The 27,226-nt window shown below is 45.6% G+C and overlaps 1 protein-coding gene across 6 annotated transcripts; it reads left to right on the top strand.

The window, feature by feature from the left end:
• Positions 1-142: 142 nt before the first annotated feature.
• On the top strand, positions 143-26,915 carry ZNF266 (zinc finger protein 266). 6 transcript variants are annotated; one of them, XM_074384670.1, is made up of 9 exons: positions 143-574; positions 828-889; positions 2,434-4,659; positions 19,259-19,413; positions 20,534-20,616; positions 21,221-21,347; positions 21,947-22,027; positions 23,480-23,562; positions 24,809-26,915. In XM_074384670.1, the coding sequence occupies exons 4-9, from the start codon at positions 19,389-19,391 to the stop codon at positions 26,252-26,254; spliced, it is 1,845 nt and encodes a 614-aa protein (XP_074240771.1). In that variant the 5' UTR covers positions 143-574; positions 828-889; positions 2,434-4,659; positions 19,259-19,388; the 3' UTR covers positions 26,255-26,915. The 6 variants fall into 6 exon arrangements, with proteins under 6 accessions (XP_074240771.1, XP_074240774.1, XP_074240773.1 ...); XM_074384673.1 differs by having other exon boundaries at positions 20,544-20,616; XM_074384672.1 differs by having other exon boundaries at positions 2,434-2,549.
• The last annotated feature ends 311 nt before the right edge of the window (positions 26,916-27,226 follow it).

Consider the following 27,226-nt stretch of genomic DNA (forward strand, 5'->3'; position numbering starts at 1 on the left):
CTCCAAGGCGTCTCCGTACCCACGGGGAAGTAATCTAGAATTTCTCTGCCTGAGGGTGTTCCGCCTGGCGGAGGTTGCAGTCCCCGGGCGCGCCATCGCGTTTGGGGCTGGAAGCGGAAGTGACGACATCAGCGGAGCGCTGCTGTCTTTTCCGGCGCTTTCTCCGCGCTGCCAAGCCCGTTTTCTTTCCTGTGGTCTTCGGACTTAATACAGCTGTGGAGTGGCCGGAAAACCTTCAGGAATCAGGGGTGGAAGTGGTGGTGAAAGTAGCAGTTTGGCCCAGGACGCCGAGGGGCCACCTTAGAGAGGCGTTTCCTGGTCCGCTGGGGCCGCCAGGTCCCAAGCGCCCCTGGAGCTGTCACTGCGACGGCCCTGGGCCGGGAGCGCTTTCCAGATCTGTCATAAGGGCGCTTCCTCACGATTTTTGCAAACACGGAGATTGCCGCTTCATCTTCCTCCGAAGCAATCTTTGTAACTTCTTTTTTTTCCTTAAACAACGAATTTTCGCCGTTCGAGTTGATTGTGGTCCTTAGTCCCCCCCATCTCCTGGACCTGCCGAGTCCGGCGTGTGCTGGTGAGCACTGGGGTGAAAGTTGGTTTCGGGGGTTTCTTCCTCCTGTTTTTGCAAACAAACGTTTCATCTAAGAATGTGTTTGCGCATCCTGTGTTTATTTTTGACACTCTGCTTGAGGTGGAAACATAAAGCTACTTTTAGGTATCTGGGGGTGTGCTTATTTCTCTGTGATTATAAACGTTGTTAAACCGCAAGTCTTTCTGCTGAAGAAAAGCAAGAATATTTAGCTATTCTTTTCATCTGAACTTCCTAGGCCTGTACCTCCCCACAGAGCTTCAAAACGGGCGTATAGGAAGAAAGAATGGAGGCTTTCAAGTAAGTTGAACATTGCAGGCGTGACACTTAAGGTTTAAATGCTTGGGAATATGTGTCCTATAGATAAAGACATGTCCTTTTAAAACCATAATACTATTATTTGAACCGAGAAAATTAAAAATGTTAATATGTACCCTGTGTAAAAAGGTACATTTCTCCACTTTGGACCAATATATGCTTTTGATTGTTTTGGTGTCTTAATATGTACCCAAGTGTTTTGTTTTGTTTTGTTTTGAAGACAGAGTCTTGCCCTGTTGCACAGTCTGGAGTGCATTGGCGCAAACTGGGCTCAATGCAACCTCCGCCTCCCAGGTTCAAGCGATTCTCCTGCTTCAGCCTCCCAAGTAGTTGGGATTACAGGCGCGCGCCACCACGCCCGGCTAATTTTTTTGTATATTTTTAGTAGAGACGGGGTTTCACCGTGTTGGCCAGGCTGGTCTGAAACTCCTGACCTCGTGATCCGCCCACCTTGGCCTCCCAAAGTGCTGGGATTACAGGTGTGAGCCACTGCGCCCAGTCAATATGTATCCAAGTATTATATGTTGCAGTTCATGTCTTTTAGTCTCTCTGCGACTTTTTAGTCTCTTTACAACTAGCAGTCGCTGTTTATTCGTTATGTTGTCTTTTTTTTGCCGAGTCACTCAGGCGTTAAGAAAGTTATGACCGGGCGTGGTGGCTCGTGCCTGTAATCCAAGCACTTTGGAGGCCAACGCGGGCGGATCACCTGAGGTCGGGAGTTCAAGACCAGCCTGACCAACGTGGTGAAATCCCGTCTTTATAAAAAAAAAAAAAAAAAAAAAAAGAAAGAAAGAAAGAAAAAGAAAGTTATACATTTTGGTAGTTCTGATTGTATTCTGTTCTGTGTTTAAATGTATCCTTCATTTCTTGGTATATCCTGTAAATGGATGAGTGAATGGTTGATTAAGGCACAGTGAAAAAATTCAACTTAGGGCTGCTCTTAGGGAGGTTGTAAACTACTGGAGGAGGCTGTCATGTAACCAAGCAAATAAGTGTATTACAAATTGATGGGAGTCTGTAAGTAAAGTAGAGAACAAAATTATTTTCTCTGTCTTTCTATGGACTAGGCAATGCTAAGACAAGAGTGATATTCAAGCTGAGAACCAAAATATGGTATGATTTAGCTATGGTGAAGGGGAAGGAAATGAGAGCTGGGTAAAGCATTCTGTGAATTGGCTGACTCCATTTCTAGGGTAAGAGAGAGGAATGCATCACACATCAAAAATTACTCCCAGGTTTGACCTAGTCAGTATTCTTTCTTTGGTTGGGGAAATAATGTGATAGGATAATTTAATCTTCAATATATGACTGACAGGAAAAAGCAAGTGATATCTTTTTTTGTTTGTTTTGTTTTGCGACAGTTTTACTGTTGCCCAGGCTCCAGTACAGTGGAACTATCTCAGCTCACTGTAACGTCTGCCTCTTGGGATTTCAAGCCATCCTCCTGCCTCAGCCACCCTAGTAGCTGAGATTACAAGCACGTGCCACCAGGCCTGGCAAATTTTTTTTTTTTTTTTTTTTTGTAGCGATGGTTTCACCATGTTGGCCAGGCTGGTCTCAGACTTCTGACCTTAAGTGATCTGCCCACCTCAGCCTCCCAAAGTGCTGGGATTGCGGGTGTGAGCCACTGTGCCCGGCCAAAGTAAGTGATATCTGACAAATGATGTAAATCAAGGGAAAATAGGAGAAGCATAAGGGATTAATGAGAATCAGTGGCAGAGCATTGAAAAATAAGCTCTCCATGAAAATTAACTGATGTTATCAGGCTTAGGAAATGTGTATATTAATAAACAGACAAAACCTCCTTTAGTGTTTTTTTGTTTTGTTTTGTTTTCTGTTCACTTTTGGGCTCCTTCTACCTAAATTAGTCCTTTGCTTCCCTGAAGGAATATCCAGACTAAGCACTCTGTGTGACTCCTTAAGACACTTAACTTATCTGGGGGTTGGGTTGATACACTCCATATAAGTAAATGAGCAGAAAACTCACCTGCCAATGTGGGCTGCCAAAAAACTGTGAAGGGGCCATATGGCCTGGAAATAAAACAGATCTTAGAATAATGTCTGTTAATTATAATGTCAATGAGGGAAAAAATCGATTTCCAGTAGGGCCATTCTGTAGCTTCTGCACGTTCTTCCCATGTCTGCTTGGGTTTTCTCTGGGTACTCTGGTTTCTTCCCACATCCCAGTGATGTACATTAGCTTGACCGGTGTGTCTATATTGTCCCACTATGAATGTGTGTATGTGTGAAAGAGTTTGAGAGAGTGCCACCTACCCTGGAATGGCATCCTGTTCAGGGTTGATTCCCACCTTGTGCCCTGACTGTTAGTATGAGCTCTAGCCATTTTCATCCTGCAACTGGAATAAGTGGATTGGAGAATAAATAATCAATACAAAATATTGTAAACTAAAAACTCCTAAAACATTTGATAATGACATAAATGTACAACAATAAATGATACCACTTAGCAAGCTTGCCCCATTTGTTACTGTTTGTTTTTTGAGCTTCTTGGTGGTAGGAGGTGGTCCTTACAGGCTTTGCTTTGGAAGCATTCCTTGATTTAACCCATCACTGTTAACTGCCATCACACACTGATTCACCAAAAATTGGATAAATATTCTTTTTGTTTGTTTGTTTGAGATGGAGTTTCGCTCTTGCTGCCCAGGCTGGAGTGCAATGGCACGATTTTGGCTCACTGCAACCTCCACCTCCCAGGTTCAAGTGATTCTCCTGCTTCAGCCTCTCAGGTAGCTGGGATTACAGGAGCCCGCAATGATATCCACCTAATTTTGTATTTTAGTAGAGGCGCAGTTTCCTCCATGTTGGTCGGGCTGGTCTTGAACTCCTGACCTCAGGTGATCCTCTTGCCTTGGCCTCCCATAGTGCTGGGATTACAGGCGTGAGCCACTGTGCCCAGCAATATCCTATTTTTATTAGTCTTTCTTAAATGTATATGTAGCTCACTTTTTTTTCAGTATTTAATATTAGAAGTGTTTGGGGTCTTTATTTGGAAGTTTGGTGATGTTTTTGTGACCAGAAATACATTGTAGGAACTTAACTCTCTTATATCAATCAGCGTGTGAAAAAATTGGCTTCGTTGTATGTCATTTCTCTTAAAGTCTCAGTTTCCAAGAACCTGTTGATGACTTTAAGTGAAGACTTAAATTGTATACATTTTCTCTGCCACTTAGGGGTTCCAGTGAACTAGCTGCACATAGTGAAATCATAGTTGAGGGTTCTGATATAAAGTGTCTGAAGATGTGCATATGCTGCTTTTTGGAGAGTATATTGAAAACCAATTTCAACAACTGTTGGCACACACTTAATGCCCTACAACAACAGTCATGTGTGCAAGATGTGTGTCAAGATAAAAGTAGGCCAGGTGCGGTGGCTCACACCTGTAATCCCAACACTTTGGGAGACCAAGGTGGATGGATCACTTGAGGTCAGGAGTTCCAAGACCAGCTTGGCCAACATGGTGAAACCCTGTCTCTACTAAAAAAAAACAAAAATTAGCCAGGCATGGTGACAGGTACCTGTAATTCCAGATGCTTCAGCGACTGAGGCAGCAGAATCGCTTGAACCAGGGAGATGGAGGCTGCAGTGAACCAAGATTGTGCTACTACACTCCAGCCTGGGCAACCAGAGTGAGATCCTGTCTAAAAAAAAAAAATCCAAAAAACCCAACTGTCTTGAGACCTCTGTTATATCTGCAGTCTCTTCATTTTTGCTTATTCTTCCGTTAGAAACAGGTCAGAAGTCTTGCATACACTCAACAGAAGGGTGTGATTCACGGGTGTGAATCTCTGGGGTCCTATTAGAGTATTTGGCCACAGTATGGCTGTAACCCATAGGGTGGTGAAGTTTTCTGGGTTACTCAGGCTGCAGTTGGTCATAGTTCATAGCCAAGATTGAAGCAATGTTCCAAGGCAAAGGCAAACTGCAATGGGTGGGTCAGTCTATAGGGGAAGTCAGGACACCACTGTAAATGTGAGGCTTGAAGTGCTTCCTGTCTGCCCTGGAAGTGCTGTGACAGCCACCTCTGGGGCACATTCACATTGATGCTAATGGGCAGCTGTGCAGAGGAAATTTGGATGCCACTTGGTTTGCAAGGCCTGGGACTTCAGTGTTCACATTTGGAGGCCTTTGGGAATAAACCTCTGGGGGACAGGTGATGCAGCAGCATGCATCCTGGCATGTGCAGTGTCTGTCATGAGGGACACTAGCCACCAAGCCTGCTGGCACATGTGCAGAGGGCGCCTCTGCTAGTGAGAGTCCTTTGAGCATGTGTTAGAAAGGCCACAGGGTGGTGGTGACTGGACCAGGGTTTTGTGGTATCTTAAGACTGTGTTCTGGGCACATGGCATGGACAGAGCACCCTCCACTGCCCTCACACCCACACTGCTGACCGCCATGCCACAGTTGTATCCGGCAAGTGACCCTCCCTTGTTCAGTGTCTATTCCATGTCCCCTTTTTGTATGTTCCTCTAATTCGATCCTATGGTCTCTGTCACTGGAGAGTGGCTATAAATTCTAGCCCTGTCCTGACCAAGAGGAGAGATGTTCTGGTGTGTTGGGCAGGTTAGGTACAGAGAAGGCAGCACATAGCAAGTAGCAGAAGCATTTTATTACTCACAGATCTGTGAGAAGACAGTTGCCCTTGAAGTCCTGACGGGAAGTCAGGAGACAGCCAGGTGTTAACCAGTGGGTGGAGAATGAGACAGAGAGGACCTGTGGGACTATGCCTTTGTTTTTTATTTTTTGTTTTGGAGATAGAGTCTTGCTCTTGTTGCCCAGGCTGCAGTGCAATGGTGCCATCTCGGCCCACTGCAACCTCCACTTCCCAGGTTCAAGCGATTCTCCTGCATCAGCCTCCTAAGTAGCTGGGATTACAGGCACATGCCACCATGCCTGGCTAATTTTTTGTATTTTTCGTAGAGACGGAGTTTCACTATGTTGGCCAGGCTGGTCTTGAACTTCTGACCTCAGGCGATCTACCCACCTTGGCCTCCCAAAGTGCTGGGATTACAGGCGTGAGCCACCGTGCCCAGCAGGGACTGTGCCTTTGTTAAGGTCCATGGGCCTCATCCCTCAGGCTTTCCCAGCGTGGTTGTGGACTGGCTAGACCTGAGCAGTGGGGAGAACTGATTTACATGTCTGATGTTGGCCAGTAGGTTTCATTATCATCAGCAGCTGTTGGGTGTGTTGGGTTTGGGGTCAGTCAGGTGAGGAACAAGTAGGCTATGTCACAAACAACACACAGGTAGGGGAAGTTTTAATAAGCCAAAGGTGATGGGATCTGACTGGGTTCCAAATAACTTATGTCAGGCCTAAAAATGGATGTAGGGGCCGGGCACAGTGGCTCACACATGTAATCCCAGCACCTTGGGAGGCCCATCATGAGTTCAGGGGATCGAGACCATCCTGGCCAACATGGCTAAACCTTGTCTCTACTAAAAATACAAAAATTAGCAGGGTGTGGTGATACCTGCCTGTAATCCCAGCTACTCGGGAGGCCAAGGCACGAGAATCGCTTGAGACCAGGAGGCAGAGATTGCAGTGAGCTGAGATAATGCCACTGCACTACAGCCTCGTGACAGAGTGAGACTCCATCTCAAAAAAAAAAAAAAAAAAAAAAAAAAAAAATGGATGTTGGGCTGTTATGTTGGAGGGTATGAGCTGATGATTTAGGAAAGTATACGTAAAGGTTGGTGGTATTGTGTGTAACCAAGGGGCAGGAGTGGTTGTGGTTGGATAGGCAAGGCTGGAAGTTGAGACAGAAAGTGGGAGAGGTAGTAGAAGGCATCAGGGAATAGGTGGTCCCCTCTGTCAGGTTAAGGAGTTGACTGCCTAGAGGCAGGTGCCTCTTGGGGAAAACAGTAATCTCCATTAATTATAGTAACTCCTACCAGATTTTCCTTCAGGTATGGGTGTGTGGGTGTGCACCTATGAGCAGAAAGCAAGTACTCTACCAGGATCTTGGGCTAAGCAGACAGTTCAGGAGGAAAAAAAAATGTTCTGTGTCCATTTGTGCTTTAGGAGAGGCAGTCCACGGGCATCGCTGTGTGGAGGTTTGAGTGCAATGGTGAAGTCATCTCCAACATCAGAGTTGTGGTTTGGGGCTGTGTTGCTGGAGGCAATGTTATTTCCAGCGGTGATATTTTGGGCTAGGACAGAGTCATCTAGGATGTCACTGGGGTATCCTTTTTAAGTAGATACGCACTGATGTAGATGTAGCCCTCTAAGTTGTACACCAAAAAGCACCCAAACCAGTAACGGTAAGATGAACAATTAATAGAATGATATGTAGCTGTACCCGACAGTGTGTCTTTGTTTCTTTTGGCGGAAATTTAGGTTCAGATGGGTTCCCTATCATATGAGCAGCCGCCGGGCCTCTGGGACAATCTAAGATTAATAAGTCCCAGGAGACTATGCACCCTCGATTTGGCCTTCAACCCTTGTGGGATGGGGGTAAGATTGGAAATAAGTTAAGCCCTAGAACATGATAGAGAATTTCAGGAGCTTATTTGATGGACTGGAAATTGAAAAGTAGTTATTTGAGGACATTTTTCTGTTTTTCAATGAAACCAGTTATCTGAGACCTATTGAATACATTTTTCTATTCTTTCTTTCTTTCTTTTTTTTTTTTTTTTGAGATGGAGTTTTGCTCTTGTTACCCAGGCTGGAGTACAATGGCGTGATCTCGGCTCACCACAACCTCTGTCTCCTGGGTTCAAGCAATTCTCCTGCCTCAGCCTCCCGAGTAGCTGGGACTACAGTTGTGCGCCACCATGCCCAGCTAATTTTTGTATTTTTAGTAGAAACGGGGTTTCACCATGTAGACCAGGATGGTCTCGATCTCTTGACCTCGTGATCCACCCGTCTTGACCTCCCAAAGTGCTGGGATTATAGGCATGAGCCACCGCGCCTGGTCGCTGAATATATTTTTCAAGGGGCTAGCATTGTGCATTTTAAGAAGGGAAACATGGGCTGGGCACAGTGGCTAACCCCTGTAATCCCAGCAGTTTGGGAGGCCAAAGTAGAAGGATCGCTTGAGCCCGGAATTTGAGACCAGCCTGGACAACATGGCAAGCAAGACCCTGCCTCTTTAAAAAAAAAAAAAATTGCCGGGCGCGGTGGCTCAAGCCTGTAATCCCAGCACTTTGGGAGGCCGAGGCGGGTGGATCACGAGGTCGAGAGATCGAGACCATCCTGGTCAACATGGTGAAACCTCGTCTCTACTAAAAGTGCAAAAAATTAGCTGGGCATGGTGGCACGTGCCTGTAATCCCAGCTACTCAGGAGGCTGAGGCAGGAGAATTGCCTGAGCCCAAGAGGCGGAGGTTGCGGTGAGCCGAGATCGCGCCATTGCACTCCAGCCTGGGTAACAAGGACGAAACTCCGTCTCAAAAAAAAAAAAAAAGGCCGGGCGCGGTGGCTCAAGCCTGTAATCCCAGCACTTTGGGAGGCCGAAGCGGGTGGATCACGGGGTCGAGAGATCGAGACCATCCCGGTCAACAGGGTGAAACCCCGTCTCTACTAAAAATACAAAAAATTAGCTGGGCATGGTGGCACGTGCCTGTAATCCCAGCTACTCAGGAGGCTGAGGCAGGAGAATTGCCTGAACCCAGGAGGCGGAGGTTGCGGTGAGCCGAGATCGCGCCATTGCACTCCAGCCTGGGTAACAAGAGTGAAACTCCGTCTCAAAAAAAAAAAAAAAAAAAAAAAAAATTAAATTGACAGAAAAGAAGTGAAACATATATCTTGGTTACAAATAATGTCTGTAATTCTGAAGAGAATAAGTAGTGTCCTGGCAAGGCCTTGTATTGTGGTCTTTAGTATATGGAGTGAGATGGGATTTTGCCTTATATTTTGGGTATTTTTCAGACAAGAGATTCCCAGGGTTTTGTTTTGTTTTCTTATCTTGAAAGGGACAGCTTTTAGGTAATGACCCAATGGTTTATCATAACCGTGAAGAAGATGGGACTGTTTGTTGACCTGGGTATCCGTTGCTAAGACAGCTGCCCAAAGTTTGGCCAGGCACATTGTTTCTTGGATCCTGTCCTTTATTAGGGACATCCTGGCTAAGGGATGGAAGGGAACAGCATTCCGCTGAGCTCCATCACTTACGGTGGCCAGCAGTGGCCTTTGCATAGTCTGTGAACTCCCATTACTGTTCACTTAGTTAATCCCAAGGGCTTTCCAGGTAGTCGGGAGACCTGGGGAAGAGAGGGGTGACCTCCTTCAGCACCCCGGCATCAGGCAGCTGACTGAGGACAGGGGAAGCCACAGCCTCCTGCAGATGGATTAGACCCAAGGGCCTGAGACTGTCTTCATCCTGGCTTAAGGAGGCCTCAGTGTCCACGCAGAGTTTGTGGGGTGTTGTTTCCATGACCCAAAAGCACAGTGAGCAGCTGGGTAGGAGGATCACAGGCTCAGGTCCATGAGATCCTCTGTTTCTAGGGGAGCCCAATAGATGGCCAGTCACTTGTTTTACTGGGGAATAACAAGAAGTCAGTGGGGGCAGTGTCTCTCACTAGAGGCCCTGAGGCAGCTAATGATGATCCTAAGTGGTCCAGATACTCCAGCAGACATTTAAAAAGTTGTCAGTTTCTCTATCATGAAGGTTGTTATAGGAGGTTTTTTTTTTCCTGTTTTCTTTTTTAATTCTAGGCATTAATAGGAGCACTTGTTGATTTTAATTTATAAGTGTAACTTGTAAATCAGAAATATTGCCACCAGATCCCAAAAATTACTAAAAGATTGGAATTATCTTCCCTTAATGAGCATGTCAGGAGTTTCCTTGGAGAAGGCTGTTATCAATGCAGTGCATGCCCATGTTCCCGGAGAAGGTGGATGTCCTTAAGATCTCGTTTGCAAAGATCTTACATGATAACAGATCTATTGGGTAGCCTGGAAGAGGTGTGTTGTATCCCATCAGAGGGAGAGGCAAGCTGCACCTGAGAGGCTGTTGAAATAGGCCCTGAACAGGACATGTTGGCCAGGCTGGGTGGCTCACATCTGTAATCCCAGCACTTTGAGAGGCTGAGGGGGACAGATCACTTGAGGTCAGGAGTTTGAGACTAGCCTGGCGAACATGGTGAAACCCTGTCTTTACTAAAAAAAAAAAAAGAAAAGAAAAATTAGCTGGGCTTGGTGGCGTACACCTGTAATCTCAGCTACTCTGGAGGCTGAGGCAGGAGAATTGCTTGAACCCTGGGAGGCAGAGGTTGCAGTGAGCCGAGATAACACCATTGCACTCCAGCGTGGGTGACAGAGCAAGACTCCATCTAAGGGGGGGGGGGGAGAAAGAAACATGTTGGCCAAATTTATAATTAAAAGCACAATAGTTATTTCTTGTTTATTGAATAGAATCAGTATTTTTAATAGTATTAGATGTCGGTGACTTGATGGGTGGGACCACAATATGAAGGCTGTAGTAATCCAGCATGAGGTGCACTTTATTCTGTTTTCAGATTTAAGAGCAGGCACAACTGGGCTGTCAAAAGGAGAAGCAGTAGGAATAAGTATCCCGTCATTAATTAGTTGTTTTTTTTTTTTGAGACGGAGTTTCACTCTTGTTACCCAGGCTGGCGTGCAATGGCGCAATCTCGGCTCACTGCAACCTCCGCCTCCTGGGTTCAGGCAATTCTCCTGCCTCAGCCTCCTGAGTAGCTGGGATTATAGGCATGCGCCACCATGCCCAGCTAATTTTTTTTGTATTTTTAGTAGAGACGGGGTTTCACCATGTTGACCAGGATGGTCTCGATCTCTTGACCTTGTGATCCACCCGCCTCGGCCTCCCAAAGTGCTGGGATTACAGGCTTTAGCCACCGCGCCCGGCCATTAATTAGGTTTTATAGTCGTTTTCATCCTTGAAGCCCTATTGTAACTTATACAATGGGCCATGTGAAGGATCTTAACTGATTATCCATGGGTTCCCATTTTATCAAGCCTTTTTTTTTTTTTTAAGATGGAGTCTCACTCTGTAGCCCAGGCTGTAGTGCAGTGGAGATCTCAGCTCACTGCAACCTCCGCCTACCGGCTCCTGGTTCAAACAATTCTCCTGGCCGGACGCGGTGGCTCAAGCCTGTAATCCCAGCACTTTGGGAGGCCAAGGCGGGCGGATCACGAGGTCAAGAGATCGAGACCATCCTGGTCAACATGGTGAAACCCCGTCTCTACTAAAAATTCAAAAAATTAGCTGGGCATGGTGGCGCATGCCTGTAATCCCAGCTACTCAGGAGGCTGAGGCAGGAGAATTGCCTGAACCCAGGAGGCGGAGGATGCAGTGAGCCAAGATCGCGCCATTGCACTCTAGCCTGGGTAACAGGAACAAAACTCTGTCTCAAAAAAAAAAAAAAAAAAAAAAATTCTCCTACCTCAGCCTCCCAAGTAGCTGGGATTACAGGCAGAAGCCACCATGCCCAGCTAATTTTTGTATTTTTTAGTAGAGTCGGGGTTTTACCATGTTAGCCAGTCTGGTCTTGAACTCCTGACCTCATGATCTGCCCGCCTCAGCCTCCCAAAGTGCTAGGATTACAGGCGTGAGCCACCGTGCCTGGCCTGTGAAGCCAATTTTTAAGTGTCAAAGTCTCACTTTAATTTTAATTTGTTATTTATTATGTTAGCATATTTGTGCCTAATATGGAATATTTTAGGGCAATGGGTACTATGACTGGGAAATTTAAGCAAGGCTACAGTTAAAGCGAGGCATACCTTTTTTTTTTTTTTTTTTTGAGACAGTCTTGTGTTGTCACCCAGGATGGAGTGCAGTGGTGTGATCTTGGCTCACTGCAACCTCTACCTCCCAGTTCAAAGAGTTCTCTGCCTCAGCCTCCCGAGTAGCTGGGATTACAGACACCCACCACCATGCCCAGCTAATTTTTATATTTTTAGTAGAGATGGGGTTTCACCATCTTGGCCAGGCATATCTTGGAACCCCATGATCCACCGGCCTCGGCCTCCCAAAGTGTTAGGATTACAGGGGTGAGCTACCTCGCCTGGCTGTACCTTTTTTCTCCCTCCTGTATTTAGTTACTCTTTTAAGATTTTAGGGAGCACAATGTTTAAATGTACTAGGATCCCTAGGTATAAGTGAAATTTGAGCCCCAGATTGAGTAGGCCTATGCAGTTGTGTTAATTGGTACATTTTAGCAAGTGTTAGTTAAAATCTAATTACCTTTTATTTTTTCCCCATGTCTCACGGTCTGGTTTAAATCATTAAGTAATCCAGGGCCAGCAGGATTCTGTTTGTTAGACATGGCATTTGCTTAGTACTTAAAGTTCAAAAATTTCCTCTTTTTTTTTTTTTTTTTTTTTAAACTTGTAACCTCCTAAAGCCCAAGCCTTTTTTCCTTTTTTTTCGGGGGGAGTCTTAGGCTTTTAACTCTCTGAAGGGTTCTTCGTTTCTGTCTCTGGTTGATAAGAGGAAAAGGAGGGGTAAGGGGCTTGGTGCTTCTAGGCGTAGAGGACTGGGAAGTCCAGACCTCAAGATAATCAGTCTTTTTCCCTCTCTTTTTTTCTTTTGAGTAAATTCTTTAGAATGGCTTGTATCTCCAGGTGGCTAAACTGTTTTTTCCTTTGTCTTTGGATGTTTACCTGACAAGTTCCTGGTGGTCCCAAGTGGCCCCTGTTTTGATCCCTGGCCTCCATTTGTGCTTCCTGTCTGCCCAGTTCGTAGGCAGCTGCCTCTCTGTCTAGGGTGTCCAGTTGACCTTGTCAGGGTAGGGGCGTAGAGCAACAGATGCAAGGGAAGACAGCCTCATGGGGATAGCAGACCCTGGTGGCAGCCTTGTCAGCGAGGTACCATCATCTCCCAAGTGAAGGAGCCACTCCTGTTGTCATGTTGGGAAGTCCGCAGGCCTCCCTAGATACCACCTCTCCACTCAGCGGGCAGCCAGAATGCCAGTCTTCCTCTTTCACTCTGCTAACCCTCCAGTGTCTGCCTGACCCACTTCTGCCTCTCAGTAGCAAGCCCATCGTGCCAGAGTGAGGCCTTGGGAATACAGTTGGTTTCTTCCAGCCCAGCAGTTCTTATTGGGGAAGTAACAGCAGCCTTGGATAGTGTAATGCCCCTCCTGCTCTCTTAAGGCTAGCAGTTGGTAAGTCCCAGGGAGCGCTAGGACTATGGAGGACCCACCCAGTTTGGGGAGGGGAGTTTTGGCAGCGCTCCGCAAAGACAACAGGCAGCAGTGCACAGCAGCAGAGAGGCACCCCAGCAGGCCATGGAGCCCTCCCATGTGGCATCAGCCGTGTGGGCAGGCCAGGTAGTAGGCAGGCCAAGAGCAATCTGAAGGCCTTGTGTTGTGTCCCTCGGGTTGTGAGCACACACCCTGTTCACTGCCACCGAGTATATTTTCCTCTGTTTTGGTCTAGGGGGTCTCTCTCTCTCTCTATCTCTCTCTCTCTCTCTCTGGAGAGTGGCTGCAAATTTTAGCCCTACCAGTTCGGGCAGGAGAGTTACATTCCAGTGTGTTGGGCAGGCAAGATACAGAGAAACACATGAAATGTCAGAAGCAGGCCGGGCGCGGTGGCTCAAGCCTGTAATCCCAGCACTTTGGGAGGCCGAGGCGGGTGGATCACGAGGTCAAGAGATCGAGACCCTCCTGTTCAACATGGTGAAACCCCATCTCTACTACAAATACAAAAAATCAGCTGGGCATGGTGGCATGTGCCTGTAATCCCAGCTACTCAGGAGGCTGAGGCAGGAGAATTGCCTGAACCCAGGAGGCGGAGGTTGCGGTGAGCCGAGATCGCGCCATTGCACTCCAGCCTGGGTAACAAGAGCGAAACTCCATCTCAAAAAAAAAAAAAAAAAAAAAAAGAAATGTCAGAAGCGTCCTCCTGCTCACAGATCTCCAAGACAGGAGGCTGCTCTCGAAGGCTGATGAAGTCCAGAGACAGCCGGGCGCTCAACCTGTGGGCTAGGAATGAGAGAGGACCTGTGGGGCCCTGTCTTTGTTAAGGTCCGTCGATGTTATCCCTCAGGCCTGCCTTTGGGGGCTGTGAATTGGTTGCGCAAAGGGAAGGTCTTATTTATATGACGCTGGTGTTGGTCACTAAGTTTTATTGTAGTCAGCTGCTGTGAGATGTGTTGGGTTGAGGGCCAGTGAGGTGAGGAGCAAGCAGGCTATATAAGAAACAGCTTCATGAGGTCAAGAGATTGAGACCATCCTGGTTAACATAGTGAAACCCTGTCTCTACTAAAAACAGAAAAAAATTAGCTGGGCATGGTGGCACATGCCTGTAGTCTCAACAACTTGGGAGGCTGAGGCAGGAAATTGCCTGAATCCAGGAGGTGGAGATTGCGGTCAGCCGAGATCACACCATTGCACTCCAGCCTGGGCAACAAGAGCAAAACTCCATCTCAAAAAAGAAACAGCTACATAGGGAGGGGAAGTTTTAACTAGGACAACAGCGATGAGGGTGTTGGAGCTGAGATAAATAAATAGCTGACTGGCATATTGCACTCTTTGGTCCCTTACCATCCATATGCATTCTTCTAAACACATAGGAATGTAATAATTGAACAAGTCTATATTCCTACCTAAGAAGATATGAGGGAAGAAGTCCTCACCCAGCCCCAAATGGAGAAGATGCACTGTTCCAGTAGTCCTTTGCGTTCCCACCACTGGCATATCAATTACTCCACAAATTTAGTCACATTCTAACTATTCTGTTTCCTAAAGACAAAACTATAAATTTAACCTCTAATAATATGTATGTAAAATAAAAGTGAGAAGAAAAAGTAAATGGTTCATTTAAATAAACACATGGATATAAACAGACACATGCATATAACAAGCACAGAGAAAACGTGCAAAACTACATTTCTTGTTTCTGTCACTGGTCTTGAGGTTGTAGTGGGTATCCATGGTTTACTTCTTCAGTGACGAATTCCATGTTTTCCCTGCCGTTCACTTGAACCTCAGCTGCTCTGGGTTTTACACCAGGGAGGAGTGCTCCAAATCTTCATCCGCCCAGAGTCCAAGCCCTCTGTGGTCCTGCCTTTGCCCAGTGTGGTTTCCCATTAACCTTTCCTATGTAGTATAGAAGTACTTGGAGGTTCTACACTTCGTCACTTCGTCCTCCTTGCCTCAGTTGTCTAGCAGTGCTACCCAGTTTTTCTCTGATAATTGAGATTAGCCACTCCACCCAGAAGAGTAGCGTTTCTTTTTCTTTCTTTTTTTCTTTCTTTTTTTTTTTTTTTTTCCCTCTTGGTTAGCCCAAAATGGCTAAGTGGCAATCTCCTGTTCCAACGTATTAGAACCATAACTGTGCCCCCTGGGGGAAGCATTTTCCATTAGGGACTAAGAAGACCTCTGGACCAGCAGGGCTCTAAGTTTTTGGGAATGGAAGCAAACTTTTGTCAGTGAAGCTAACTTCACCTTCACCCATCAATTCCTTTTTTGTTTGTTTGTTTTATTTTGTATTTTTATTGTTGTTTTATTTTGAGACAGAGTCTTGTTCTGTTGCCCAGGCTGGAGTGCAGTGGCATGATTTCGGCTCGCTGCAACCTCTTCCTTCCCAGTTCAAGCCATTTTCCTGCCTCAGCCTCCCAAGTAGCTGGGATTATAGGCATGTGTCATCACACCCAGCTAATTTTTTGTGTTTTAGTAGAGATACGGGGTTTCACCATGTTGGCCAGGCTGGTCATGAACTCCTGACCTCAAATGATCCTCCCACCTTGGCCTCCCAAGTGTTGGGATTACAGGCGTGAGCCATCATGCCCAGCCCACCCGTCAATTCTTGGACCCATATATTCTGGCTGTGGGGAGACAGTACCATGGAAGGCTTTCTGACTCAAAGTGTATACCTTGACTTATGAGACAGAATTCCTTTCTAAGAGTTGTCTCCCATTTGGCCCTATAACTGAGTTTTCAGTATGCGATTCCACTTTTCGTGTAGATCAGCCGCTTCTGAGTGATGTGGTGTGTGATGGGACCAGTCGATTGCAAGGACATGCTTCCATTGTTGCACTTCCTCTGCAGTGAAATGCCTTTCTTGTTTAGAAACTACATTGTGTGGAGGCCATGACTACTGATAAAGCATGTTGTTAATCCTTGGATGGTGGTGCCAGCAGAAGCCTAACTAGCAGATCCATACCAAAACATGAGTGTTTTCTGGTGAGGATGAGTCTTTGACAATTTTGTGGTAGAAGAGGACCCATTACAGTATGGCTGGCTGGTCTCCTCTAAGGAGTGGTGCCATATTGGATGCTCAGTGTTGACTTCTGCTTTCAGGAGATTAGGCCCAGCAGTAATGTTAGCTGGGTCAGCCTTGGTAAGGGAAGTTCTTATTGCTGAGCCTATGCATAGCCTTTACCCTGCTGTCATGAACATTTTTTAATGGGCCCATTGAGCAAGCACTGAAGTAGCTTGGAAAAGTGACAGGTATCTTTAGAGTGCATGATTTTGTCCACCTTATTTCTAGTGGATCACTTTTGGTAGGTGTTCACATGGAACACAGTCCTTTCAGAGAGGTCTATCCGTATACCCTTTCCCAGCTTTCCTTGTTACCACTCTGGTTCCTCCCACATTTTTGACCATCCAGCCAAGCCATAGGCAACTTTTGATGAATCTGTGTGTATGCATTCATCTTGTCAACTCTCACTCCAGACCCAGAAATAGGCCAATATATTGCCTTAAGTTCTACCACTGGGAAGATTTTCCTTTAGTACTGCCTTTCAGGATCAGCCTTTAGCGGGGCTGTAGTGCTTCTGCTCTGTACTTTTGGGTGGTACTAGAGCTAGTCATCAGACTCTGGGAGAGCAGGAAGCAGCCCTCTGGAATGCAGGCAACCCTGGCTATTGGGCTCATGAGCAGAGGAAGTTGGGGTGCCAGTTAAGGGTACAAGCGAGAGCACTAAGTATCCACATCAGGCAGCCAAGGGAAACCAGTCTTTGGTATGCAGACAGGCTGTGGGTGGTGGGTAAGCACATAGAAGGAGACAGTATTCCTCTCACCCATGCATTCTTTGAGTAGTTCAATACATTTCAAAACTCAGATGGATATTGTGTTATGAACTGTGATGGAGCTGTAATCTGGGTGTACTTTAACAGTGTTGAGAAGGATCTCAGTTGTCTGTCCAGCCATCACTGGGTGCCTTCAGGCTCCATGCCAGGGAAAGGGGAACACTGGCACCCAAAGATACCTAAGGCCGCCCATGAACAAAGAAAAGCAGGTCCCAGTGTCACACAGCACCGTCTAAGAACATTCCTAGAGACAAGCAGCATTCCTGATGATAAAAGGTTTTGTTGCTTCAAAAATACGAAAGTTCAATGTGTGTATCTACCCAGTAATGTTACAAGATGTATAAAGGAGTATCTATTACAGATACACAAGAAGAAATAGACAAGTCTACAGTTGCAGTGGGAGATTTATAGTTTTTTTTTTTTTTTTGAGATGGAATCTTGCTCTGTCGCCAGGCTGGAGTGCAGTGGCATGATCTTGGCTCGTTGCATCCAGTAACTTCCGGGTTCAAGCGATTGTCCTGCCTCAGCCTCCTGAGTAACTGGGACTACAGGCACGTGCCACTACATCCAGCTAATTTTTTGTATTTTTAGTAGAGACGGGGTGTGGGTAATCCCCCTTCTGGGCACCGAGGAAGGAGAGCTAAGCAGAGCCCCAGCACAATTAGTGCCTGAAGAATATCTTAGTCTATAGCGTTGCTATTCAGTTATTTCCTTTTATATAATCCTTTATATATAATCTTATATTAGTTTATAGGCAGAACAATTAGTGCTGGAAGAATATCTTATGACTCAGTTATTTCTATGTGTGTGTGTGTGTGTGTGTGTGTACATACACATATAGAATTATATCTTAATTTATAGTCGGAGGAATGTCTAGAGCAGACACCGCACAGAGCATGAAATAAGGGAAAAAACAGCTATACATAGATAATCATATCGTGTTTATAGTATGAGGAATATCTAGAGCAGACACAGCGCAGAGCATGAATTAAGGGAAAAACAGACCAGGAGAAGAATCTATGGCCCAAGCAGTAGTGCACTTGCCTGAAAGGGCACGTGCTACATGGCAGGCTGGCCCAGGCGGCAGCGTGGAGTTTCGTAAAGACACGCGCTGTACAGCAGGCTTGGAGCAAGAGTCACTCCTCCTACAAAGGAGTTGCAGTACCTTGCGTCCAGTTCTTGTGGAAAGCTGGCCTCAAGTTGGCAAGCCCGAGAGCGTCCTAGGGCTTTAAGCCCCTCCGGCATACTTGTGCCTAGGTGGCTGTATACGCTGACAGCTCTGTTACTCCTGTACTGACTCAAAGCATCCTCCTATAGAAATCACTGGAAGCTGCCAGCAGGGGCTGTATAACCTGTCAGCTCTTTTGCCACTGTGCTGACTCAGAGCATCCTCCTATAGAAACTCTTAGAAGTTGCCTGCCAACCGGCCGCGGTGGCTCAAGCCTGTAATCCCAGCACTTTGGGAGGCCGAGGCGGGTGGATCACGAGGTCAAGAGATCGAGACCATCCTGGTCAACATGGCGAAACCCCGTCTCTACTAAAAATACAAAAAATTAGCTGGGCATGGTGGCGCGTGCCTGTAATCCCAGCTACTCAGGAGGCTGAGGCAGGAGAATTGCCTGAACCGGGAGGTGGAGGTTGCGGTGAGCCGAGATCACGCCATTGCACTCCAGCCTGGGTAACAAGAGCAAAACTCCGTCTCAAAAAAAGAAAAAAAAAAAAAAGTGTCTGCATTCAAGTCCTGGTCCACAACTTCCAAACTGGATGCTACTGGATCAAATCCAAGTGTTGTCTGAATGTAGGCTTTTTCTTTTTCTTTTCTTTTTTCCTTTTTCTTTTTTTTTTTTTTTTTTTTGAGACAGTCTCACTGTCGCCCAGACTGGAGTGCAGTGGCCCGATCTCAGCTCACTGCAACCTCTGTCTCCCAGGTTCAAGGGATTCTCCTGTATCAGCCTCCCCAAGTAGCCGGGATTACGCGTGCACCACCATGCCTAACTAATTTTTATGTTTTCAGTAGAGACAGGATTTCACCACGTTGACCAGGCTGGTCTTGAACTCCTGACCTCAAGTGACACACCCAGCTTCCCAAAGTGCTGGGATTATAGCCCTGAGCGACCTTGCCCAGCCTGGTTTTTTTTTTCAACAAATAGGGGTCATTGATATCTACTGTAAAGAGTGGTTATGATAATTAAGCGAGTATATAAAGCTGCTAGTATGACTTCTGACACAAACTGTTCCTCAGTAGTGGAAGCTGGTGTTCCTAACATTCCTAGTGTACACCGTTTTCAGTGGCTTTCACGTACATTCTCTGCAGAGTGCTAATGATGTCTGATGACTGATAAGTAATGCTTGTTGATTAATGATTGATACAAACAGGACACCATTAACCCTGGATAAAGAGAATGGAGGTTAAGTCTGTTCGTGTAGATTCCTAAGCCGCTCTGCGAGTGATCCTTGGAGTAAAGGAAGGGCGCTTTGAAGCACATTCAGCTGTCAGCCCTGCGGGATGGCAGCCACTGATTTGTCCTATGGTAAGTCCTGTTTCTGTTCATTTCCAGAGACCCTGCTTTAGGTGTCCCCCTACACAATATGGAGTCCAGTGGTCTGTGCCTGATCATTCACACTGCAGGTTCTTTTCTGAGGTGCTGACACGGGCTAGGGAATGCTTTGTTCTTTTTTTTTTTTTTTTCCTTTTTTTGAGACAGAGTCTTACTCTGTTGCTCAGGCTGGAGTGCAGTGGCGCGATCTCAGCTCCCTGCAATCTCTGCCTCTGGGGTTCAAGCAATTCTCCTGCCTCAGCCTCCCAAGTAGCTGAGATTACAGGCGTGTGCCACCATATCCGGCTAATTTTTTGTATTTTTAGTAGAAATGGGGTTTCACCATGTTGGCCGGGATGATCTCGAACTCCTAACTTCAAGTGATCTACCCGTCTCAACCTCCCAAAGCACTAGGATTACAGGCGTGAGGCATTGCGCCCAGCTGGAAGGCTTTATTTATTTATTTATTTATTTTTTTTTTTTTTTTTTTTTTGAGACGGAGTTTCGCTCTTGTTACCCAGGCTGGAGTGCAATGGCGCGATCTCGACTCACCGCAACCTGCGCCTCCTGGGTTCAGGCAATTCTCCTGCCTCAGCCTCCTGAGTAGCTGGGATTACAGGCACATGCCACCATGCCCAGCTAATGTTTTGTATTTTTATTAGAGACGGGGTTTCACCATGTTGACTAGGATGGTCTGGATCTCTTGACCTCGTGATCCACCCGCCTCGGCCTCCCAAAGTGCTGGGATTACAGGCTTGAGCCACCGCGCCTGAGGTGAAGGCTTTATTCTTAATCAGGCCCCTGCTGTGTGTGCTTTGGGAAGAGGTGCTATGTATTTCCATGGTTCAGTTTCCTTATCTGTAAAATAAGACTGTTACCCTTTTCCCAGTGGGCAGCATGGCTGACCATCCTTTTTTTTTTTTTTTTTTTTTTTTTTTTGCCTTTAGGTGAGGTAAGACTGCCCTGGAATTTATAGCAGTAGTGTGTATGTGTGTTTTCTTGAGTGTGCAGGAGTATATGGGAATTTCAAAGTAGGATGGAATGACTTCTAGGTGTGTGAATGTGGGAATTATGGTCAGCCCTGGGTTCTGATGCCTTCTTTCTTTCCCATGAGGTCTTTATAGAGACCCAGTCTGCCTTCAAGAAAAGACAGAAGTAGAAAGGATGGTGGCTGACTGTCTGACAAATTGTTATCAGGTACGCAGAAGTGTATCCTTCTCCAAAATAAAATACTTGCATCACCAGGTAGACACATTTCGTTCTACACAGAATGGTCTCCAGAGCTTCTTAGAGCAAATAAAGTCTCCCTCAAGGACTGGGTCCCTAGTTAAATTCCTTGAAGGAGTAGAGCCTGTCATATTGGTGAGGGTTTACCTTGAGTGTCATCCCAGTATTTCAAGATTTATTGATTAGTCTTGTCTCATGATCCCAACTGCATATTTTTTATTTTGTTGAGTGTTCTGACACATAGTAAGGGACATGAAAGTATCCTTCGTTCAGAGATTTTATCCATTCAACAGCGTTTATCTAGCATCTGCTCAAGAGTGTGATGCAATCGAGGAAAATAATACAACCTCCCAGTCTGCTTGTGTTAGATAAGATCATGCATAAGAAGTGCCATTAAAGCCATGTCACTGAAGGGGATCGGCAGTGAGTGGGTGTGGGTAGAGAAGACTTCCTGGGTCCAGTGAACTCAGGGTTGGGCAGTGTGAGCCCTCCATCTCTGTTGGTGTTGTGTTTTGCATTGAACACTGGTAGACATGTTAGGCGGCTCAAGCAGGCATGTGTGTGATGCTTTAAGGATTCAGTGACCTTTGATGATCTGGCTGTGGACTTCACCCCAGAAGAATGGACGTTACTGGACCCAACTCAGAGAAACCTCTACAGAGATGTAATGCTAGAGAACTACAAGAATTTGGCCACAGTAGGTAAGACTGGCCTCATCCCTTGTAGCCTGCTGTGGGGCAGATTATGTTATGCACTTACTGTGTCGCAGATCAGAGATAGCAACTCTGAGCACAATGGGAAATAGCAGGCATAGTCCCTGTCCTAAAGGGCTTTCATCTGCTTGGTGGTTCTCAAAATGTGGTGTGAGATCAAGAGTATCACCAGCACTGTTCGAAATGTACGTTCTCAGTCTCCTCCTTTGACATCTTCAGTCAGAAACTGTGCACCATGGCCCTGTCATCTATGTTTCAGCAAGCTCTCCTCATGAATCTGACGTGCTGTAATGTTGAAGAGTGAGAGGTATAGTTGTTTCCGATGAGAATGGAGATCTCTTTGTTTCACCTAATTTCCTATTTGGATAAAAGTCTTAGTGCTTTCTAAGTATGTACATCAGCCTGGATTTGGGCTTCAGGGATCAGAGATAACCAATCTTTTGGGGGCATGGACAGATGATATTTGCATTTTTAGCCCTTTTAAAATAATGTCACTGCTTCCATTGGAACTATAGTTATGAGTTATAGAAAGATTTATCATCTCTTGCCTGAGCCTCTTCTAGTAATATATCTTTCTCTGTGCACAGGATGTCAGCTCTTCAAACCCAGTCTGATCTCTTGGCTGGAACAAGAAGAGTCTAGGACAGCACAGAGAGGTGATTTCCAAGGTGAGTGTTCATGAAGCACTGCCCTGGTCAATAAGTTCAGTATGTGTATAAGTATAATGAGGAAACTCTTCAAGATGCACTTTATTTCACAATGTGGAGGCTGTATATATATAATCTATATATTTTTTTCTGAGGCATAGTTTCACTGTCACCCAGGCTGTAGTATGGTGGTGCAATATCGGCTCACTGCAACCTCAGCCTCCTGGGTTTAAGTGATTCTCCTGCCTCAGCCTTCCAAGTAGCCAGGACTACAGGTGTGTGCCACCACGCTTGGCTAACTTTTTGTATTATTAGTAGAGATGGGATTTCACCACGTTGGTCAGGCTGGTCACAAACTCTTGACCTCAAGTGTTCCACCTACCTTGGCTTCTGAAAGTGCTGGGATTACAGGCATGAGCCACCATGCCCAGCTAGGCTGTTTTTTTCTCAGAAGTTAGGAAATCTTCAACTTCTCATACTCTCTGTCTACTCATTCTTTCCTGTGATAGGATCCTTTGGTTTCTTCTTTAAAAGTTCCTGTTTTGGGCCAGGTGTGGTGGCTCACACCTGTAATCTTAGCACTTTGGGAGGTTGAGGCGGGCAGATCACTTGAAGTCATGAGTTTGAGACCAGCCTGGCCAAGATAGCAAAATCCCATCTCTACAAAAATATAAATATTACCTGGGTGTGGTGGCACATTCCTGTAGTCCCAGCTATTAGGGAGGTGGAGGCAGGAGAATTACGTGAACCCAGGGGCTGAAGATTGCAGTGAGCCAAGATTGTGCCACTGAACTCCAGCCAAGGTGAGGGAGTGGGACTCTGTCTCGAAAAGAAAACAAAAAAGGCTGGGCATGGTGACTCACCAGTGGTTCACGTCTGTAATCCCAGAACTTTGGGAGGCCGAGGCAGGAGGATCACCTGAGGTCAGGAGTTTGAGACCAGCCTGGTCAACATGCTGAAACCCCATCTCTACTAAAAATACAAAAATTAGCCAGGCATGGTGGCGAGTGCCTGTAATCCCAGCTACTCGGGAGGCTGAGGCAGGAGAATTGCCTGAACTCGGGAGGCAGAGGTTGCAGTGAACTGAGATTGTGCTAGTGCACTCCAGCCTGATGACAAGAGTGAAACTCCATCTCAAAAAACAAAAAACAAAAAACAAAACCAAGTTCCTTGTTTTGATGTGTGGTTACTGTCTTATTCTTCAACTTACCTAACATGGTAATATTCTTTGTGTTCACCATCAGTTTATAATTTTCACAGAATCAATTTATGGTAAACTATGTATAATTTTGACCCTATATCCTTATTATTGCCAAATATTTGATATAAAATCTTCAAACCTGTCTTTGTGTTTGTTTTTTGTTACCATGGTTAATTTAAAAACAAATACAAGTGATCCCTCTCATTTGCAGCTCCATCTGTCTACCATATATGTCTGTAAACCCTTACATTTCTTTCTCTCTTTAACTTTAGAATGGAAAGTGCAACTTAAAACCAAAGAATCGGCCCTTCAGCAGGATTTTTTTGGGGAGCCAACCACTAGTGGGATTCAAATGGTAAGAGGAACAAGGATATGTCTTAGTTTTCACATTTAAAGATGATTTGGAATTCCATTATAGAAAATCAGAAAGAAGCTGGGCATGGTGGCTCACACTTGTCTTCCCAGCACTTTGGGAGGCTGAAGTGGGAGGATCTCTTGAGGCCAGGAGATCGAGACCAGCCTGGTCAACTTAGCAAGATCTTGGCTTTAAAAACTTAATTAAGGCTGGGCTCAGTGGCTCAAGCCTGTAATCCCAGCACTTTGGGAGGCCAAGGCGAGTGGATCACGAGGTCAAGAGATCCAGACCATCCTGGGTCAACATGGTGAAACCCCATCTCTACTAAAAATACAAAACATTAGCTGGGCATGGTGGCGTGTGCCTGTAATCCCAGCTACTCAGGAGGCTGAGGCAGGAGAATTGCCTGAACCCAGGAGGCGGAGGTTGTGGTGAAGCCGAGATAGCATCATTGCACTCCAGCCTGGGTAACAAGAGTGAAACTCCGTCTCAAAAAAAAAAAAAACACCAAAAACTTAATTAATTTAATTACATTAAAAGAAAAAAGAAAATTAGCAGAATGAAAGCTTTTTGAGAAAAGTAGCATTCCCAAGAGGGATAATGACTCTGGAGAGAGACTTGGCATATGATGACTTGGGGATGCTTGAAACCTAGCTTGACACTTACTGTTGTTTTTTTCTTAGATGGAGTCTTGCTATGTTGCCCAGGCTGGAGTGCTGATCTCGACTCACTGCGACCTCCACCTCCTGGGTTCAAGCAATTCTCTTGCCTCACTCTCCTGAGTAGCTGGGAGTACAGGCACGTGCCACCACACCCAGCTAATTTTTGTATTTTTAGTAGAGACAGGGTTTCACCATGTTGACTGGGCTGGTCTTGAGCTCTTGACTTGAGTCGATCAGCCTGCCTTGGTCTCCCAAAGTGCTGGGATTACAGGTGTGAGCCACCGTGTCTAGCCAAAACTCAGTGTTTTAGAGTTCCCCTCAAGTACACATTTGTAACTAGATAGTGAGTTTTTAAAGCAATTTCATAAAACTCTACAGACATTTGAGATTAGAGTAGATGGCATAGTCTGGCAGGAGCTTTTCATCATTCTCTTGGAAAGCAATCAAAAGGGCAGTACTTATGTCGGTGTAGTGAGAATGGTAAACATGAATATAATCATCACAATGTTCCTCTCTTCAGATGAGTGGAATGCGAGAATGAGTCTGAACAGTCCTTTAATCACCATTCATTCCTTTGTCAACAGACGGGAAGCCACAATGGAGGGGAGCTCAATGACATTAAGCAGTGTGGAGATGTCTCCAGCGAACACTTATGCCTTAACACACATGTGAGAACTCAAAGTAGTGAGAGCACATTTGAGTGTCATCAGTATGGAGTAGACTTCCGTACCCTACACAACAGAACCTCTTCCGGAGAGCACTGTTCTGTGTTTAATCAGTGTAGAAAAGCCTTCAACCTGACTCCAGATGTTGTTTACCAGGGAACGTGCATAGGAGAGAAAGCTTTTGATTGCAGTGACTCTGGAAAATCCTTCATTAATCAGTCACACCTTCAGGGACATTTAAGAACTCACAATGGAGAAAGTCTCCATGAATGGAAGGAATGTGGGAGAGGCTTTATTCACTCCACAGACCTTGCTGTGCATATACAAACTCGCAGTTCAGAAAAACCCTACAAATGTAAGGAATGTGGAAAGGGCTTTAGATATTCTGCATACCTTAATATTCACATGGGAACCCACACTGGAGACATTCCCTATGAATGTAAGGAGTGTGGGAAAGCCTTCACTAGGTCTTGTCAGCTTACTCAGCACAGAAAAACTCACACTGGAGAGAAGCCTTATAAATGTAAGGATTGTGGGAAAGCCTTCACTGTTTCCTCATGCTTAAGTCAACATATGAAAATTCATGTGGGCGAGAAGCCTTATGAATGCAAGGAATGTGGAACAGCCTTCACTAGATCTTCTCAACTTACTGAACATTTAAAAACTCACACTGCAGAGGACCCCTTTGAATGTAAGACATGTGGAAAATCCTTTAGAAATTCCTCATGCCTCAGTGACCACTTTCGAATTCACACTGGAATAAAACCCTATAAATGTAAGGACTGTGGGAAAGCCTTCACTCAGAACTCAGACCTTACCAAGCATGCACGAACTCACAGTGGAGAGAGGCCCTATGAATGCAAGGAATGTGGGAAGGCCTTTGCCAGATCCTCTCGTTTGAGTGAACATGTAAGAACTCACACCGGAGAGAAGCCTTTTGAATGTGTCAAATGTGGGAAAGCCTTTGCTATTTCTTCAAATCTTAGTGGGCATTTGAGAATTCACACTGGAGAGAAGCCCTTTGAGTGCCTGGAATGTGGGAAGGCATTTACGCATTCCTCTAGTCTTAATAATCACATGCGGACCCACAGTACCAAAAAACCATACACATGTATGGAATGTGGCAAAGCCTTTAAGTTTCCCACGTGTGTGAACCTTCACATGCGGATTCACACTGGAGAAAAACCCTATGAATGTAAACAGTGTGGGAAATCCTTCAGTTACTCCAATTCATTTCAGTTACATGAACGAACTCACACTGGGGAGAAACCCTATGAATGTAAGGAGTGTGGGAAAGCCTTCAGTTCTTCCAGTTCCTTTCGAAATCATGAAAGAAGGCATGGAGATGAGAAACTGTCAGGGTAAGGAATGTGGGGAAACCTAAAGGTGTCCCTGTTCTCACTGAATACATGAAAACTCACCGGGAGAAACCCTATGAATGTAAAAATGTGGAAGCAGCTTTGTATCTCAGGTCTTCATGAACGCGTATGAATTCACAGTATCAGTAGGGAATGTGGAAACCACTTCACTGAATTCCCAAGCCTTACCAAACACATCAGAAATTTCACTGGAGAGAAACCCTATGAATGTAGAGAATCTGGGAATTCCTTTCTGAATCTCACAAACCTTAATATGCATATGTGAACTCGCATTGGAGAGAAACTGCAATTTAAATGGTATGGTCTGGACAATGCCCCACTCCATATTATTAAGCCCTAAGTCCTGGTTCCTTATAATATAGCTGTATTTGGATGTAAGGTTTTCAAACAGGTGAGTAACTTCAAATGAGGCTGTTAGGTTCGATCCCTAATCTAACATCACTGGTGTCCCTATGACAGAAAGTGAAGGAAGGATACACATGAAGAAGACTGTGAATCCACCAGAAGGTGGCCATCTGCAGGCCAAGGACAGAGACCTGGAACAGATGCTTTCATTATGGCCTCCACAGGAAACCAACCCTGTCTTCACCTTGATGTCGGACTTGCAGGCTCCACAACTGTAAGGCAATAAATTTCTCTTGGTGAAATCATTCAGTCTGCGTTACTTTGTATGGCAACCCTAGATAACTAATACTGTGAGGAACTTGGGACAAGCTTTAGATCAAGCTTGTCCAACCTGCAGGTCAGGATGGCTTTGAATGTGCACCAACACACATTTGTAAGCTTTCTTAAAATACAATGAAATTTTTTGTATGATCTTTTTTCATTCATAAGCTATCATTAGTGTTAGTGTAAACACAAAAGCGATCACAGGAGAGACGTTCTCTGAATGTAGGGTATGTAAAGAAGTCTGCAGGTGCTCATCAGATCTTCATTCTCACTTCCACCTCCTGCGGTG

Source organism: Saimiri boliviensis, chromosome 14 (assembly GCF_048565385.1).
Source record: "Saimiri boliviensis isolate mSaiBol1 chromosome 14, mSaiBol1.pri, whole genome shotgun sequence".
NCBI lineage: Eukaryota > Metazoa > Chordata > Mammalia > Primates > Cebidae > Saimiri > Saimiri boliviensis.